Genomic DNA, 15,638 nt, shown 5'->3' with positions numbered 1-15,638 from the left:
GCTGGTGTACAGCTTGCTAAGTACAGATTTCTGAGTACAGCTTGCTATAGTAGCAGATTGCTGAGTACAGCTTGCTATAGTAACAGATTGCTGAGTACAGCTTGCTGAGTACAGATTGCTGAGTACAGCTTGCTATAGTAACAGATTGCTTAGTACAGCTTGCTATAGTAACAGATTGCTTAGTACAGCTTGCTATAGTAACAGATTGCTGAGTACAGCTTGCTACAGTATAGTAACAGATTGCTTAGTACAGCTTGCTACAGTATAGTAACAGCTTGCTATAGTAACAGCTTGCTTAGTACAGCTTGCTACAGTATAGTAACAGATTGCTTAGTACAGCTTGCTATAGTAACAGCTTGCTTAGTACAGCTTGCTACAGTATAGTAACAGATTGCTTAGTACAGCTTGCTATAGTAACAGATTGCTTAGTACAGCTTGCTCGTGTACAGATGAAGTAAACTGGACATTATTGGCGGAGTAGAATGTTAGGCACTGTCAGGTCATAACCGGCTGATGTTGGACTGACTGGCTCTGTCTTGGATCCAGAGGGTTGGTTCTTGTTGAATTTGAATGGGAAGTAAAGCCATATTGTGTCAGTACCAATAAAAGTGAATGAAATGGCATTTAGTTTTATTGTTAATTTGGCCAAGGCTTGTGATTGTGCTCAAGCTTGCTGAGATGTGTCCAGGGCCAAAATATGTCATGTTTGGTATTGTATTGTGTAAAGTAAAAGAAACATATTGTGTTGTAAACAAAATATGTTGTGTTCCATCTATAAAAGAGAATGTTACCTCCAACAAGATCCTTTCGTTAGAGGTTGGATTAAACTAGTCAAGTGAGAATGATATTAATGTATGTCGAATGGCATAAGATAAAATTAACCAACTGATCATCAATGACCTATGATCTTGAAAGGGCCATATAACATCCTAGATAGCTGGCGGACCACTGTCGGTCCATTGGGGGCATAGCTGGCTGTCCGCTTTTGCTCATAGGTTCTCTGGCGGGTTGCAGACAAATTGCCCAATATTTTGCCACTATTGGTCTAAAATCTTTTTCATTTGTTCAGTTATACTCCATATATCATTTGATTAACTTTTCTTAATATTCATGACAAGTTAAATTTAAGGAAGGTGGTCCAATGGCGGACCAATGGCATACCACCAGCGGTCCGTTATCTGCCAATCTGATTTTGCTATCTGGGATGGCTTTGCACAAAAATACACATAGACAAATATATGTCATCTTGAAAGAAGCACTTCCTTTATTTCAAAGACATTCATTGAGACACCCATTACAATGCACTGGAACATGTTTTTATAAGGTCACATGCCAAACACACAGTCCTATACATAAAAGTGCAACATCACAATGGATTAACTGTTTATATACTTATTATATTATTCATTCATTTTAATGACTGTTTGGAAAGAGCTCTATTATTTAATGTTTTACTCATGACACTACTGCTCAGAGAGATATGAGCGCACTCACACACATACACACACTCACACACATACACACACACACACGCACGCACGCACGCACGCACACATAAGGGGGATCTTTCCCAAAGGCACTTTCCTGTGTACCCTACCCCCCACCCAGAGGCATGATGGGTAAATGAGATGTTCAGGCATCTCAGCGGTGCCCAGTGCAAGGGACATCGTGTGTGACCAGTGCAAGGGACATTGTGTGTGACCAGTGCAAGGGACATTGTGTGTGAGTGGTGACCAGTCCAGGTGTGGCCTAGGGTGTGGGCTGAAAACATTAGTGTCCGGCTTGTGAGTGTGTGTGTGTCACAGCCACTGGAGTCTGTAGTTAAGGTAGCGTTGTGGTAGCGTTGTGGTGAAAAGCTGCAATACTGGCCATCCGCCAACACTCCTGAACATGACTATCCACCCCACCTGCCCAGAGGGTGAAGCCCAGGGGGGGTGGAGCACCAAGAGAGAACATGCGCACACACACACGCACGCACATGCACGCACGCACACACACACACACACACACACGCACGCACGCACACACACACACACACGCACACGCACACGCACGCACACACACACACGCACGCGCACGCACGCACGCACACACACACACACGCACACGCACGCACGCACACACACACATAAGTGTAGTGTATCACTTGAATACCCACACACACTCTCTCTCTCTCTTTCTCTCTCTCTCTCATACGCACACTCTCTCTCTCTCTCAATCTCTCATACGCGCACACTCTCTCTCTCTCTCAATCTCACTCTCTCTCTCATACACACGCACACACACACATATATAGAGTTGTACTCCTCAGATTGGTTCTGCTAATTAACACACTTATGTTACATTTTGCAAACTGAGACTAGCTGAGAATAGCTTAGGTAGATGTCTTAGCATGAGAGAAGACTCTCACATACATTTCTACACACACTCACACAGCAGCAGCAAGTGCATATATACAGACCCTCTTTTTCCAAACAAACACACACACACTGACACACACAAACAGTGGACATAAAGTGAAGGAATGTTCTCATGGGTAGGTCTGAAAACAAGTCAACACATTCCTTGCGCTCCTCTCTCTCTCTCTCTCTCACACACACACACACACACTGGAAGGACATGGGTCAAAATGGCATATTGGTCAAAACAGCGATTGCCATTGGTCCTCAGAGAGAGCTGCACCAGCAGGTCATGGTTGCCATCGGCGATGGAAGCCCCAGAGTCTGAATGTCCCATGATGCAACAGCAGCACGCCCAATGAGTCCTCAGGCTGCAGATTTGGGCCTCATCAACAAGGCAGTGTGTCCAAAACTGTGAAGGAACTTGTACTTGTCATTTGTGTTTGTGTGTGTGTGTGTGTATATGCATGTGTGTGTGTGTGTGTGTGTGCGTGTGTGTGTGTATATGCATGTGTGTGTGTGTGTGGGGGGGGGGGGGGGGGGGGGGTTTTGCTAAGGTAATAAGGACCCCGGCAGCAACATTACTACGGTCACCAAGGCGTCTCCACGGTAATGAAGGCTATGTGTGAATCCGTGTGAAATAATACTAAAAAAAACATTCAGGAGAAATACATTCAGTGTCTGGCACTCAAAGAGGCCATGTGTATGCACCAGGTGGCTTTGAATAAAGCTTACTGACTACAGTTCCTATCAGCACTCTGTTCCTGTTAGCTAAACCCTGTCACCAATCAAACACCAACTTCACTTCCTATCATCAGCCAATTAAAACATCCCCATGAGAATATAGCAGCTTCTTCCATCCAATCAAATGCAACCATGAGAAATATAGCAGCTTCTTCCAGCCAATCAAACAAAAACAACGGGAATATAGCAGCTTTTCCAGCCAATCAAACAAAACCATGGCAACACAGCAGCTTGCTCATCCAATCAAAAGAAACCCTGGAGGAGCAGTTTTGATCTCTCGGTGGCAGTAAGGCCCTAAGACTCACAACACGAAACACACTCCACTAAAAGACTACATTTCCAACACCTAGACCACTGGGCGCTAGTCCTGTACATGGATCCCTCAGTGTGTGCTGGCCAGTGTGTGTGTGTATGTGTGTGTTTCTGAAACACAACCACAACAACACAAGCACGGCTACACATACACACTGAGGGACCGCACACCCGCCTAAAAAAAGCACACTGACATTTTTCACTGGCTAAATCTATCCAACCAATCAGCTACCCAGCCCTACAGTCATCTTTTGACCAATCAGCTACCCAGCCCTACAGTCATCTTTTGACCAATCAGCTACCCAGCCCTACAGTCATCTTTTGACCAATCAGCTACCCAGCCCTACAGTCATCTTTTGACCAATCAGCTACCCAGCCCTACAGTCATCTTTTGTACATGAGTCCTGGTCAGGAGCCCAGCCTGGACTTCATCTCCGTCTCAGTCCTCCTCCGTGCCGGTCCGGTTCCGTGCCGGTCCACTCCGGTCCAGCGTGGTCCGGTTCCGCTCACATGGTTCCGGACTTATCGGGGGGGAGGTGCAGCGTGGGCGAGGGCTGCTGCGAGGGCGTGTGGCTCTTGGGCATGAGGGGCGGCTTAGGCCGCAGCGCGGGGGGGCGGGCGGCGGCCACGGGGCTGAAGGTGACCGGCTCAAATGTGACGGGCGGCTCGGGGGGGCGGGGCTCAAATGTGACGGGCGGCTCGGGGGGGCGGGAGGCGGGGCCAGGCAGCGGTGGGAGGGAGGAGCCCAGCGGGCTCATGGGGCTCGGCGAATCAGACGGGCTGGACAGGCTGGAGGGGGTGGAGCCTGTGGGGCCCATCGGGGCCCCGTTCTTCACCGTCTCCAGTGTGTCCAGTACCAGGTCCGGCTTAACACCACACACGCTGCTCCCTCCTCCGCCACCTCCACACTGACCCGACTGACCCCGCTCCAACTGACCCCGCTCCGACTGACCCCGCTCCAACTGACCCCGCTCCAACACACGCAGCCCACTCAGGGCAGCTGCCACCGTCTCCTCAATCTCCTACACAGAGAGAGAGAGAGAGAGGAGGGAGGGAAAGAGAGAGGGAGAGAGTGATGGGAGAGGAGCGGGAGAGAGAGAAGAGAAATGTTACTACACTCACTTTCCTGCCCAACGCATTGTGTGTGCATGTGTGTGCGTGTGTGTGTGCGCATGTTTGTGTGTGTATGCGTGTGTGCATGTATGTGTGTGTGCGTGTGTGCGTGTGTGTGTGTGTGCGCGTGTGCGTATGTGTGTGTGTGTGCGCGTATGCAGAAATTCTTAAGTTGAATTTAATACCTTTTTTAATACCTTCACAATATTTTTTAATACCAACACGACTTTGAGCTGCAACTAGCGGCAACCTTTCGAAATTTAGTGTTGGGGGTAACTAATTATAAAGTAACGGATTACTGTCATTTTGTTATTTAACTTTCTGAGTAAGAGTGTAGCAATGTTTAGAATTCAAATCAAGTATCTATTATTACAGTTACTGGATACTTTGTTCCTTTTTTGCTTCAATAAAAACACTGGCCTATACACAATTATTTGTTATTTTAATCCTAACTCAAGATAAAAAGTTATTTCATTGTTATGTGTAGGAGGAGCACACACCACTTCTCCAGCACTACACGTTCTTTCACTATCATTCTATCTCAATCAAGACAAAATGACAAATGAAAATCAGAAAAGTTTTACTGGACTTTCTTCCAAAAAGGCCCACGACCATACACAGTACACACACACTCTTGCTGTCTCATATACTTTGCCAGTCAAGGCATCACATTCAAAAATAGGTGGTCACATTTTACAAAAATACTAATTATTAATTGGGTGCTGCTGGAGAATGTGGGCCCCATGTGATAAAATACTTTTGGGCCTGCATGCTCCCTGTGATGAAAATTTTGAAAAATAACCCCTTAAATGATGACTTCTGGGGAATTTTGTGGAAACTAATTGATAAATTGATTTAAAATATATGACATTATAATATATTGATAGTATATTACAATACAGCCTATACCTACACAGGTTGTTATATTCAACTAATTTTAAGCAAGTCTATTGGGACTTTGATCTCATCACATACATCAATGGGGTAAACCTATAGCTCCTGAGCAAGCTTTGAATAATGTAAAAGTCACACCTGTTAAACTAACCTTAACATGACATTTACTGAGGGTAGAAAATGTTAAATATTATAGTCTAAACAAAGTAACACTGTCAGGCCTATGTTTAACCTCTATTCTGTAGTCAAGGCAGCCCTTATAACCCCTTATAACATGTGCATATATTTACATGTTATATTCTTGTTTTTTTCCCTTTCATTTAATTATATATTTGTTTGAATAAAAAGGCCTTCTGCCTTTATGGGGACTTTTAATTTGAAAATGGGTTATTGTGATACTGTATGTAGGCATAGTTTAGGCTATGTCTGCTGCTCTTACAACCTGTGTCATAGACCTCACCGGAATAAGTCCCGCCTCCGAAACATCCGGATCCACCCAACTTCCGGTTGTCGAATGTCTATGGGAAATAACATGGCGTTTCGAAAAATCGTACCTGTCAAACTCTGTAGGTGACAAAGTAGAAAAAGCTGGTGGGCCGATTGGCCTACACACTTCTGCCATCTAGTTTCCACTGGATTTTTTGATTGTCGGTGTTGTTTAAGTAGTAAACGATTGTTAATGCTAACCGGGAGCTAGTTCCGATGTACGCGGGCGGAGGAGGGCGTTAGATCTCGCTCACAACCAACCAGTCACAACCTAACGTGATGGTCATTTTCACGTGTGATTCACGCGTGATTTCAGTGGTCTATAAAAGTAAATCGTTTGCAAGGTTCAGCCTCTTTTCAACATGACTTAACTTTGGTTTGACTGTGCTGAGAGTTTGTTGGCTGTTATTGAGATATTTGAAAAAGAAAGAAATCACCAACAAAGACACTAAAGACATGACGAGACGAGATTTTGTTTTTTTTCACGAAAAACAGATAATGATAAGCAGACTAGGAATCAGAGGCTGAAGTGTGCGTTAGCTTACTGCAGTGGTCCCCAAACTACGGCCCGCCACCTCATTTTGGGTGGCCCCCCAAAACATGTCCGTGGTATATAGCATCTGGCCCGCAGGGGAGTACGACATCATCAAACTGTAACCTCCGTAATTTCCCCCATTCATTCTCTATAGCGGATCTTAACAGTACACGTGTAATACTCTTTTTGTCCACTGGTGGTTGTCTTGGCGCTGTTTCGCATTTACCATCGAAAACGGAATGAAATGTAGGCCTACCTGCAAACAATGTAAGAGGCCTATGCTGACTGCATCAGTGCTCAAAGTATTCTAAAAGTTTATCAATTCATTGTTAATAACTAACTAACTTCTATTCAAGTCATATTTCTGGGACTTCCTGGGATAACTATTTCTATTTTTTATTCACTCGGTCAAATGTTCATCCAAATTCACAATTCACAAATCATCAGGTGAGTGAAGTTAGAATGGTGGTCATTCCAGATGTTTTTGCCAGCACTTCATAAAACTCTCATAGTTTGAGAACTTTAAATTATTTGTAGGATATTGCTTGTTCACAACTTGAGCTGTGTATGCAAAGAGTTCAGAGTTCATTTTAAATAAGATATACTTTTGGGACTCCCTGCTAATACTTTTGGGAATGCTAAAGTCTTTTTATTAGTATTCATTTCATTTCATTTGAGCTACATTTTACACTGATATGGCATGATGGCAATATAAACACAGCTAACAATGGTATTAAATTGCAGTAGCCTATGATTAAATGTAATGGAATATTCAACTAAGGTAGATTGTTGTTGTTCACAGCACTAAGCTATTTATGGTTACTGATATACTCCGAGTCTCTGGCCCTCTCTTAGTGCCAGGCATAGTGAGCTGGCCCTCAAGAAAAAGTTTGGAGACCACTGGCTTAGTGCTTCTTACTGATATATTTCTACTTTAACGGCACCAACAATGGATGTTTCGGAGGCGGGACTTATTCCGGAGAGGTCTATTGAAAACGTGACGGCGCAAATGATTAGCCTACTTTTTTGGATGACAATGACAGCTGGTAGCGTAGACATACTGATAGCTTCAATGACGCATATTTATGTGGAGAGACAGTAGCCCTACGTGGCCGATGAGCCACTGAGCCAGGCAGTTGACTCTTCCATCTCTGACTACGTCCGCACATTCTTGTTTGCTGGCTAGTAGACTTCATATGTGACCTGACGGCATTCACTCCCATCACTCCCTCAGGGGACATTTATTGTCTTTTTACAGACGTGGCAATAAGCCTCTTGGCTGTTGCCAACTAGCCTAAGCCAGTCTTTGAATCTCGAGTCCTCTAACCACATGTCCGAAAAATTACATTTTCCCATGACTTCGTCAATAGTAGCCTAGAAAACTTTTGGCAACAAGTTTGGCAGAAAGCCAGCCGTATATCCAGTTTGAGCATAGAGTTTGAGAGGACGCTAAAAGTTTTTACCGCTAACACACACTGACGTGGGCTGCGGCTGAAGTGCCCTTGAGCAAGGCACCTAACCCCTCACTGCTCCCCGAACGCCACCATTGTAGCAGGCAGCTCACTGCGCCGGGATTAGTGTGTGCTTCACCTCACTGTGTGTTCACTGTGTGCTGTTTGTGTTTCACTAATTCACTGATTGGGTTAAATGCAGAGACCAAATTTCCCTTTGGAAATTTTTGGATCAAAAAAGTATATATACTTATAGGTCCTACTCGCACATATAATTAATATAATATAAACAAATTCACGCGAATTTTAGGAGATAGGCCTGCACTTAACACAAATGGAAAATCTCATAGTTAGTGGTTCGAAAATGTAATACCTCATCAGAAGACGTTTATTACTTTTTAATACTTTTAAATGGCCTTAAATTTAGCTAATTGACCGTTCGCAAAAGCCACGCCCCCTAGTTATTGTTACTACGCCCGTCAAACTCAGAACGGAGTTGTCTAGAAATTCAATGGTACAGTAGCTGTTAAGAGAAGACTCTGTAAAAGTTACAGCACAAGATCGAGGCTCTTTTAGAGAGCCACGGACCTAAATTCATTTACAATCATTTACAATCCGTTGAAAGACTGAAGTATGACATGGAAACACATGTATAAAAACTCATATCTAGTGTTGTTGGGTGACAAAATTAAATGGGAGGCGAGTGTGATTCACTGATATTAATATTAACGTTAGCTGTGCTAGATAGACTTGCATGCATGTTAGGACACTGGGCCATGTCATGTAAGGAACATGGTGCTGCCAAAAAACGGAAACATAGCCTACATTGCAGAGCCACTTCAACTTTATTATTATATGGTGAATAAATGTTACACTACTGTGCACAGCCCACTGATCTATAAAGATCAGTGGCACAGCCCCATGCTTCTCTGACGTGACGAAGCTAGCCCGTTACTAGCAGCGGTTAGCTAACTATGCTAATGTTAGTTATCTACAAGTCTCCTCTAAGTGATAATCATTTTATATGCAATGCTGGCAAAGCTGAAAACAACTAACATCCTTATTTATCTTACTTACATTGAGTTGACTGTGTGGCTTAATCCACAGATGTGGTGGAGCACTGTGTAGTTATGGTTTGCTAAGGAGTAACCCTTTGCTTAATAAATAGTGGAGATCTGGGACGAGAGAATTTAATCTAATTGAACATAATTACAGAAAACATAATCAAGATTGAAAGGCATTTTTCTGTGTATCGGTGTTGTGTTAATCCCACATGTCATTTGACTGTCCTTTTCAAACAGAGCAAGCGAGCGAGGAGCGGATGGAATTTTGTTGGCGCGCGGAGCGCTTTTTAATTCAGAGACCGGAGCGGCCGCTCTGTTCCGCTCCAATTTCGCTCCGGCGCCGCTCACACCACGAGTCTGAAGCCCAAATCCACCTCACGTCTCGAACTCACGTCTTCATAATGAAACTAAGACGTTACATTTCAAAATAAGGACACTTGTCATAGTGATGTAACGGATTTGTTGCTGCAGCTAGGTGCAGAGGCCGCGTTCAGTGCCTAGCATTCAGAAACAGGAGCAGGTACGCAGGCCACGAAAAGTGCACACTCTAGGCAGATCAAACGCACACACACACACTACACATACAGACCCCCACACAAAAAGGATCACACACGAGGAAGACCTAAAAGGGTAACACGCTACACTAAAACACGGACATTAAAACAGTGAAAAGACATTAACACACACAAACAACCCCCAGAGTTCTCCCCCGTATCCCAGAATGCATTGCACTGTCGGTATTGCATTAGGCTATCTTTTACAATACATGTTATATGAGTGACATTGCCGTTTCTCTTAGTTCTTTGAGATTTAAGTTTTCTAAGGTGACAATTCGGCTTGTAGATTATTTCTCCCTCCTTTAAATTGGAGTGAGCGTGGAGCGATTTCACTGGAGCGGGAGGATTTTGAAGTGGAGCGGGGAGCGAAATTGAGCGGAGCGGCCTGACGTGAATTTGAGCGGAGGAGCGGCCGAGTGAACAGCCACCTGAGCGAGGAGCGGCCGAGTGAACAGCCACCTGAGCGAGGAGCAGGATATAGGCACCGCTCAGCTCCGCTCACTAGCTCTGTTTTCAACTCATATCACTATAAAATCACATAAAACCGGACAAATATCAAGGCTCCCAATACATTTCTATGGAGCCGTAAGGTGAAGTTGACGGCCCATGTCTGCCTGCACGGAGCTACTGGACTGCCATTGGTTCATCTGCGTTCGATGGGCGGGGTTTTGTGAACGGTCAATTTCATTTACTACCTTTTACAACCCTGCGGACACCCTAGTATGTGTGTGTATGTGCGTGCGAGTCCTTCACCTGTGCTAAGGTGTGTGTGTGTGTGTGTGTGTGTGTGTGTGTGTGTGTGCGTGAGTCCCTCACCTGTGCCAAGGTGTGTGGGTTCAGCGTGCGGGCGCGGCCCTGGGAGGGTGTGGGCGGGCTCTCCCGGTCACGGCGCAGTGACTCATGTCTCGTCACCATGGCGCTGGTCCTCTGCCGCGGCCTCTCGGGGCTGTGCATGCCGTGCGTGGAGTGTGTGGAGTGTGTGAGCGCGTGCGACGACTGCGTGTGTGCCAGCGTCTGCGTGGAGTGTGTGATGCCGCGGAGCAGCTCGCGAGGGCTGAAGTGACCGGTGACCGTCACGGTGACGGGTGGCGAGCTGCGCTCCAGCACGGAGCCGTTGCCATGGCAGTGGCTGTCACTCAGGCGACTGGGCGCACGACGCAGGAGGGCCTCAGTGCGCTTCCTGTGCCTGCAGTGAGAGAAGGTCACACACACACACACACGCACACACACACGCACACACGCACACAGACACACGCGCACGCACACACACACACACCACACGCACACACACACACACTCAGGCACACGCACACACACGCACGCGCGCACGCACACACACACACACACACACACACACACACACACACTCACACACACACACACGCTCACGCACGCACACGCACACGCATGCACACACACACACACACACGCACTCACACACGCGCGCACACGCACACAAACACACACGCGCACGTACACACACACACACACACGCACACACACACGCGCGCACGCACACACACACACACACTCAGGCACACGCACACACACACACACACACACACACACACACGCACACACACACACACACACTCACACACACGCGCGCACACACACACACACGCGCGCACGCACACACACGCTCACGCACGCACACACACACACACACACACACACACACACACACACACACACCAATGATACATTATATTTTGTTAGATGTGCTATGTCTAGGATTTGTAGCTTAAAACTTTTAAAAAGTGACCAAAAAAATTGCAAAATAATGTGAAGAAACCACCATTTTAATGAACGCCAAAATAGCTCAGCTGTAATACTACATTGTACCTCAAGAGGCGCTGTATCAAACACATAGAAGTCAATGGAAGAGTTACACTGGAAATCCAGTGTTCTTGCGAGAGCACAATGGAATTGTCTCTGCGAGACACTCTGGCAAAGAGCAATGATGCACGTTACTTTTACCCCAACATTCCGGGGAACCAGCTAAACTGAGGAAGACAGCGCTGCAACGTTGGAGGACAGTACACCTTGGTCGTACTGTTATCCGATTGTGTCAAAGTCCAAAATCATTCAGAATAAATTGGTCTAGTGTTATCCAATTGCGTGCAGTGAGATTTTCAAATGTATGCTTGTTGCCGCCCCTCGAGTTGGGTCATTACATTGTCCGTGGCCAGACCCTTAATCTTTCTAGATTACCAGGGTCTGGATATTCCAGGCTATGGAAGAGTGGCATTGTGGATGTATTGGCGTGTTCAAGACAACTTGAATCCAACCTATAACCCTTTTAAGGATGTACAAGTAATAGCATGAACACTCATATTCTACCATGCTGTCACACGCACACAGACACAGTCACACAGACACACAAGACACACGCGACACACACGGCACACGCAGGACACACACACGACACACACACCACACACACACACACACGACACACACAGCACACACGACACACACAGCACACACACACACAGCACACGACACACACACACACACACACAGCACACACGACACACACAGCACACACACAACAAACACCACACACACACACAGCACACACGACACACACAGAGCACACACACACACAGCACACACACACACGACACACACACACACACACACACGACACACACACACATACCACACACACACCACACACACACACACACACACCACACAGCACACACACACACCACACAACACACACAGCACACAGCACACACACACACACACACACCACACACACGACACACACAGCACGACACACACCACACACACGCCACACAAACACCCACACACACACGGCACACACCACACACACACACACACACACCACAAACACCACACACACACACAGCACACACAGCACACACACACACAGCAGACACACACACACACACACGACACACACCACACACACACCACACAGCACACACACACCACACACACAAGACACACACAGCACACACGACACACACAGCACACACACACACAGCACACGACACACACACACACACACACGACACACACAGCACACACGACACACACAGCACACACGACACACACAGCACACACACACACACATACACCACACACACACAACACACACACACACACACACCACACACACACACCACAAACACCACACACACACACAGCACACACGACACACACAGAGCACACACACACACAGCACACACACACACACACACGACACACACCACACACATACCACACACACACACACACACACACACACACACCACACAGCACACACACACACCACACACACACACACGACACACAACACACACAGCACACACACACCACACACACACACACCACACACACGACACACACACACACGACACACACAGCACGACACACACACACACACACACACACCACACACACGCCACACAAACACCCACACACACACACCACACACACGCCACACACGACACACACACACACACGACACACACAGCACGACACACACACACACACACCACACACACGCCACACAAACACCCACACACACACGGCACACACCACACACACACCACACACACACACACACACACCACACACACACCACACACACACACCACACACATACACACACACACCCACCACACACACACACACACGGCACACACACACACCTGCTGATGAAGGAATCTGTAGCTCTGCCCTCGGTCGGTGAGCTCAGGCTTCTGTTGCTCTCAGAAGGGCTGCTAGCTTTCACCTTCACACTGTCACCATCGCTGCGGGGAAACACACACACACACACACACACACACACACATCATTAGCTTGTTATGTGATCATTTGTCTGATCAGTCACCATTCATATCTCTGAGTAAGCGCCTGTCCTGGTTCTAGTCCCTGCAGTGCGATGTGTGTACAGTATGCATGGGTCCTGCAGTGTGATGTACAGAATGCATGGGCATATTTCATCTGGGTCCTGCAGTGTGATGTACAGTATGCATGGGCATATTTCATCTGGGTCCTGCAGTGTGATGTACAGTATGCATGGGCATATTTCATCTGGGTCCTGCAGTGTGATGTGTGTACAGTATGCATGGGCATATTTCATCTGGGTCCTGCAGTGTGATGTGTGTGCAGTATGCATGGGCATATTTCATCTGGGTCCTGCAGTGTGATGTGTGTGCAGTATGCATGGGTCCTGCAGTGTGATGTGTGTACAGTATGCATGGGTCCTGCAGTGCGATGTGTGTACAGTATGCATGGGCATATTTCATCTGGGTCCTGCAGTGTGATGTGTGTACAGTATGCATGGGCATATTTCATCTGGGTCCTGCAGTGTGATGTGTGTGCAGTATGCATGGGCATATTTCATCTGGGTCCTGCAGTGTGATGTGTGTGCAGTATGCATGGGCATATTTCATCTGGGTCCTGCAGTGTGATGTGTGTACAGTATGCATGGGTCCTGCAGTGTGATGTGTGTACAGTATGCATGGGGCATACGTGCTTATGTGTATTTCCTCCCTTTAGTATGATGTGCTGGATTCATGTGTGTGTGCATCAGTGTGTGTGTGTGTGTGCGTGTGCGTGTGCGTGTGTGCGTGCGTGTGCGTGCGTGCGCACCTCTTTAATATGATGTACTGGTGGGGGATGAGGCCAGTGCTGCCGTTATGACGCCCCTCCCACCAGTCGTCTGATGCACGCTGGAACAGCTGAAGACACGCCCCTTTCTTGAATGACAGCTCTCGCGCCGAGCGCCCAGTGTAGTCAAACTTGGCTACGGCCTCCAGGGGCTCAGCCTCTGAAGAGAGGAACAAGAGGAGAGAGAGAGAGAGAGAGAGAGAGAGAGAGAGAGATGGAAAATGGGGAGGGGCAAGACATGTACAATTTGAGAGATAAAAATCAAAAAAACAATAAAGAGAGAAAGGAGGGAGGAGCCGTAAATAAAAGGAGAGAGAGAGAGAGGGATGAACAGAGGGCGAGAGAGAGAGATGAACAGAGGGAGAGAGAGAGGGATGAACAGAGGGAGAGAGAGAGAGATGAACAGAGGGAGAGAGAGATGAACAGAGAGAGAGAGATGAACAGAGGGAGAGAGAGAGAGATGAACAGAGGGAGAGAGAGGGATGAACAGAGGGAGAGAGAGAGAGATGAACAGAGGGAGAGAGAGAGGGATGAACAGAGGGAGAGAGAGAGATGAACAGAGGGAGAGAGAGAGAGATGAACAGAGGGAGAGAGATGAACAGAGGGAGAGAGAGATGAACAGAGGGAGAGAGAGAGGGATGAACAGAGGGAGAGAGAGACAGATGAACAGAGGGAGAGAGAGATGAACAGAGAGAGAGAGAGATGAACAGAGGGAGAGAGAGAGGGATGAACAGAGGGAGAGAGAGAGATGAACAGAGGGAGAGAGAGAGAGATGAACAGAGGGAGAGAGAGGGATGAACAGAGGGAGAGAGAGATGAACAGAGGGAGAGAGAGAGAGATGAACAGAGGGAGAGAGATGAACAGAGGAAGAGAGAGAGAGGGATGAACAGAGGGAGAGAGAGGGATAAACAGAGGGAGAGAGAGAGAGATGAACAGAGGGAGAGAGAGATGAACAGAGGGAGAGAGAGAGAGATGAACAGAGGGAGAGAGAGAGGGATGAACAGAGGGAGAGAGAGAGGGATGAACAGAGGGAGAGAGAGACAGATGAACAGAGGGAGAGAGAGAGGGATGAACAGAGGGAGAGAGAGAGATGAACAGAGGGAGAGAGAGAGATGAACAGAGGGAGAGAGAGAGATGAACAGAGGGAGAGAGAGATGAACAGAGGGAGAGAGAGACAGATGAACAGAGGGAGAGAGAGAGAGATGAACAGAGGGAGAGAGAGACAGATGAACAGAGGGAGCGAGAGAGATGAACAGAGGGAGAGAGAGAGACAGATGAACAGAGGGAGAGAGAGAGATGAACAGACAGATGAATAGAGAGAGAAAAGAGAGACAGATGAACAGAAACAGATGAACAGAGGGAGAGAGAGAGAGATGAACAGAGGGAGAGAGAGAGATGAACAGACAGATGAATAGAGAGAGAGAGAGACA

The 15,638-nt window shown here is 47.0% G+C and overlaps 1 protein-coding gene across 3 annotated transcripts in view; it reads right to left on the bottom strand.

Annotated features, from left to right (window-relative positions):
- Positions 1-2,220: 2,220 nt before the first annotated feature.
- The window catches only part of srgap1b (SLIT-ROBO Rho GTPase activating protein 1b), an 89,495-nt gene continuing 76,077 nt past the window's right edge, over positions 2,221-15,638 (bottom strand). For 2 of the 3 annotated variants that reach the window (XM_042081465.1, XM_042081466.1), the window contains exons 19-23: positions 14,191-14,368; positions 13,245-13,346; positions 10,372-10,741; positions 4,143-4,477; positions 2,221-4,109 (exon numbers count right to left, since the gene is read on the bottom strand). In XM_042081465.1, coding sequence (XP_041937399.1) covers positions 3,962-4,109; positions 4,143-4,477; positions 10,372-10,741; positions 13,245-13,346; positions 14,191-14,368 — 1,133 coding nt within the window. In that variant the 3' untranslated portion in view covers positions 2,221-3,961. The remainder of the gene's footprint in view (positions 4,110-4,142; positions 4,478-10,371; positions 10,742-13,244; positions 13,347-14,190; positions 14,369-15,638) is intronic. The other variant, XM_042081468.1, reaches the window with a different exon arrangement.

This window comes from Alosa sapidissima, chromosome 23 (genome assembly GCF_018492685.1).
Source record: "Alosa sapidissima isolate fAloSap1 chromosome 23, fAloSap1.pri, whole genome shotgun sequence".
NCBI lineage: Eukaryota > Metazoa > Chordata > Actinopteri > Clupeiformes > Clupeidae > Alosa > Alosa sapidissima.
This window is presented reverse-complemented; position numbering and strand designations above follow the sequence as displayed.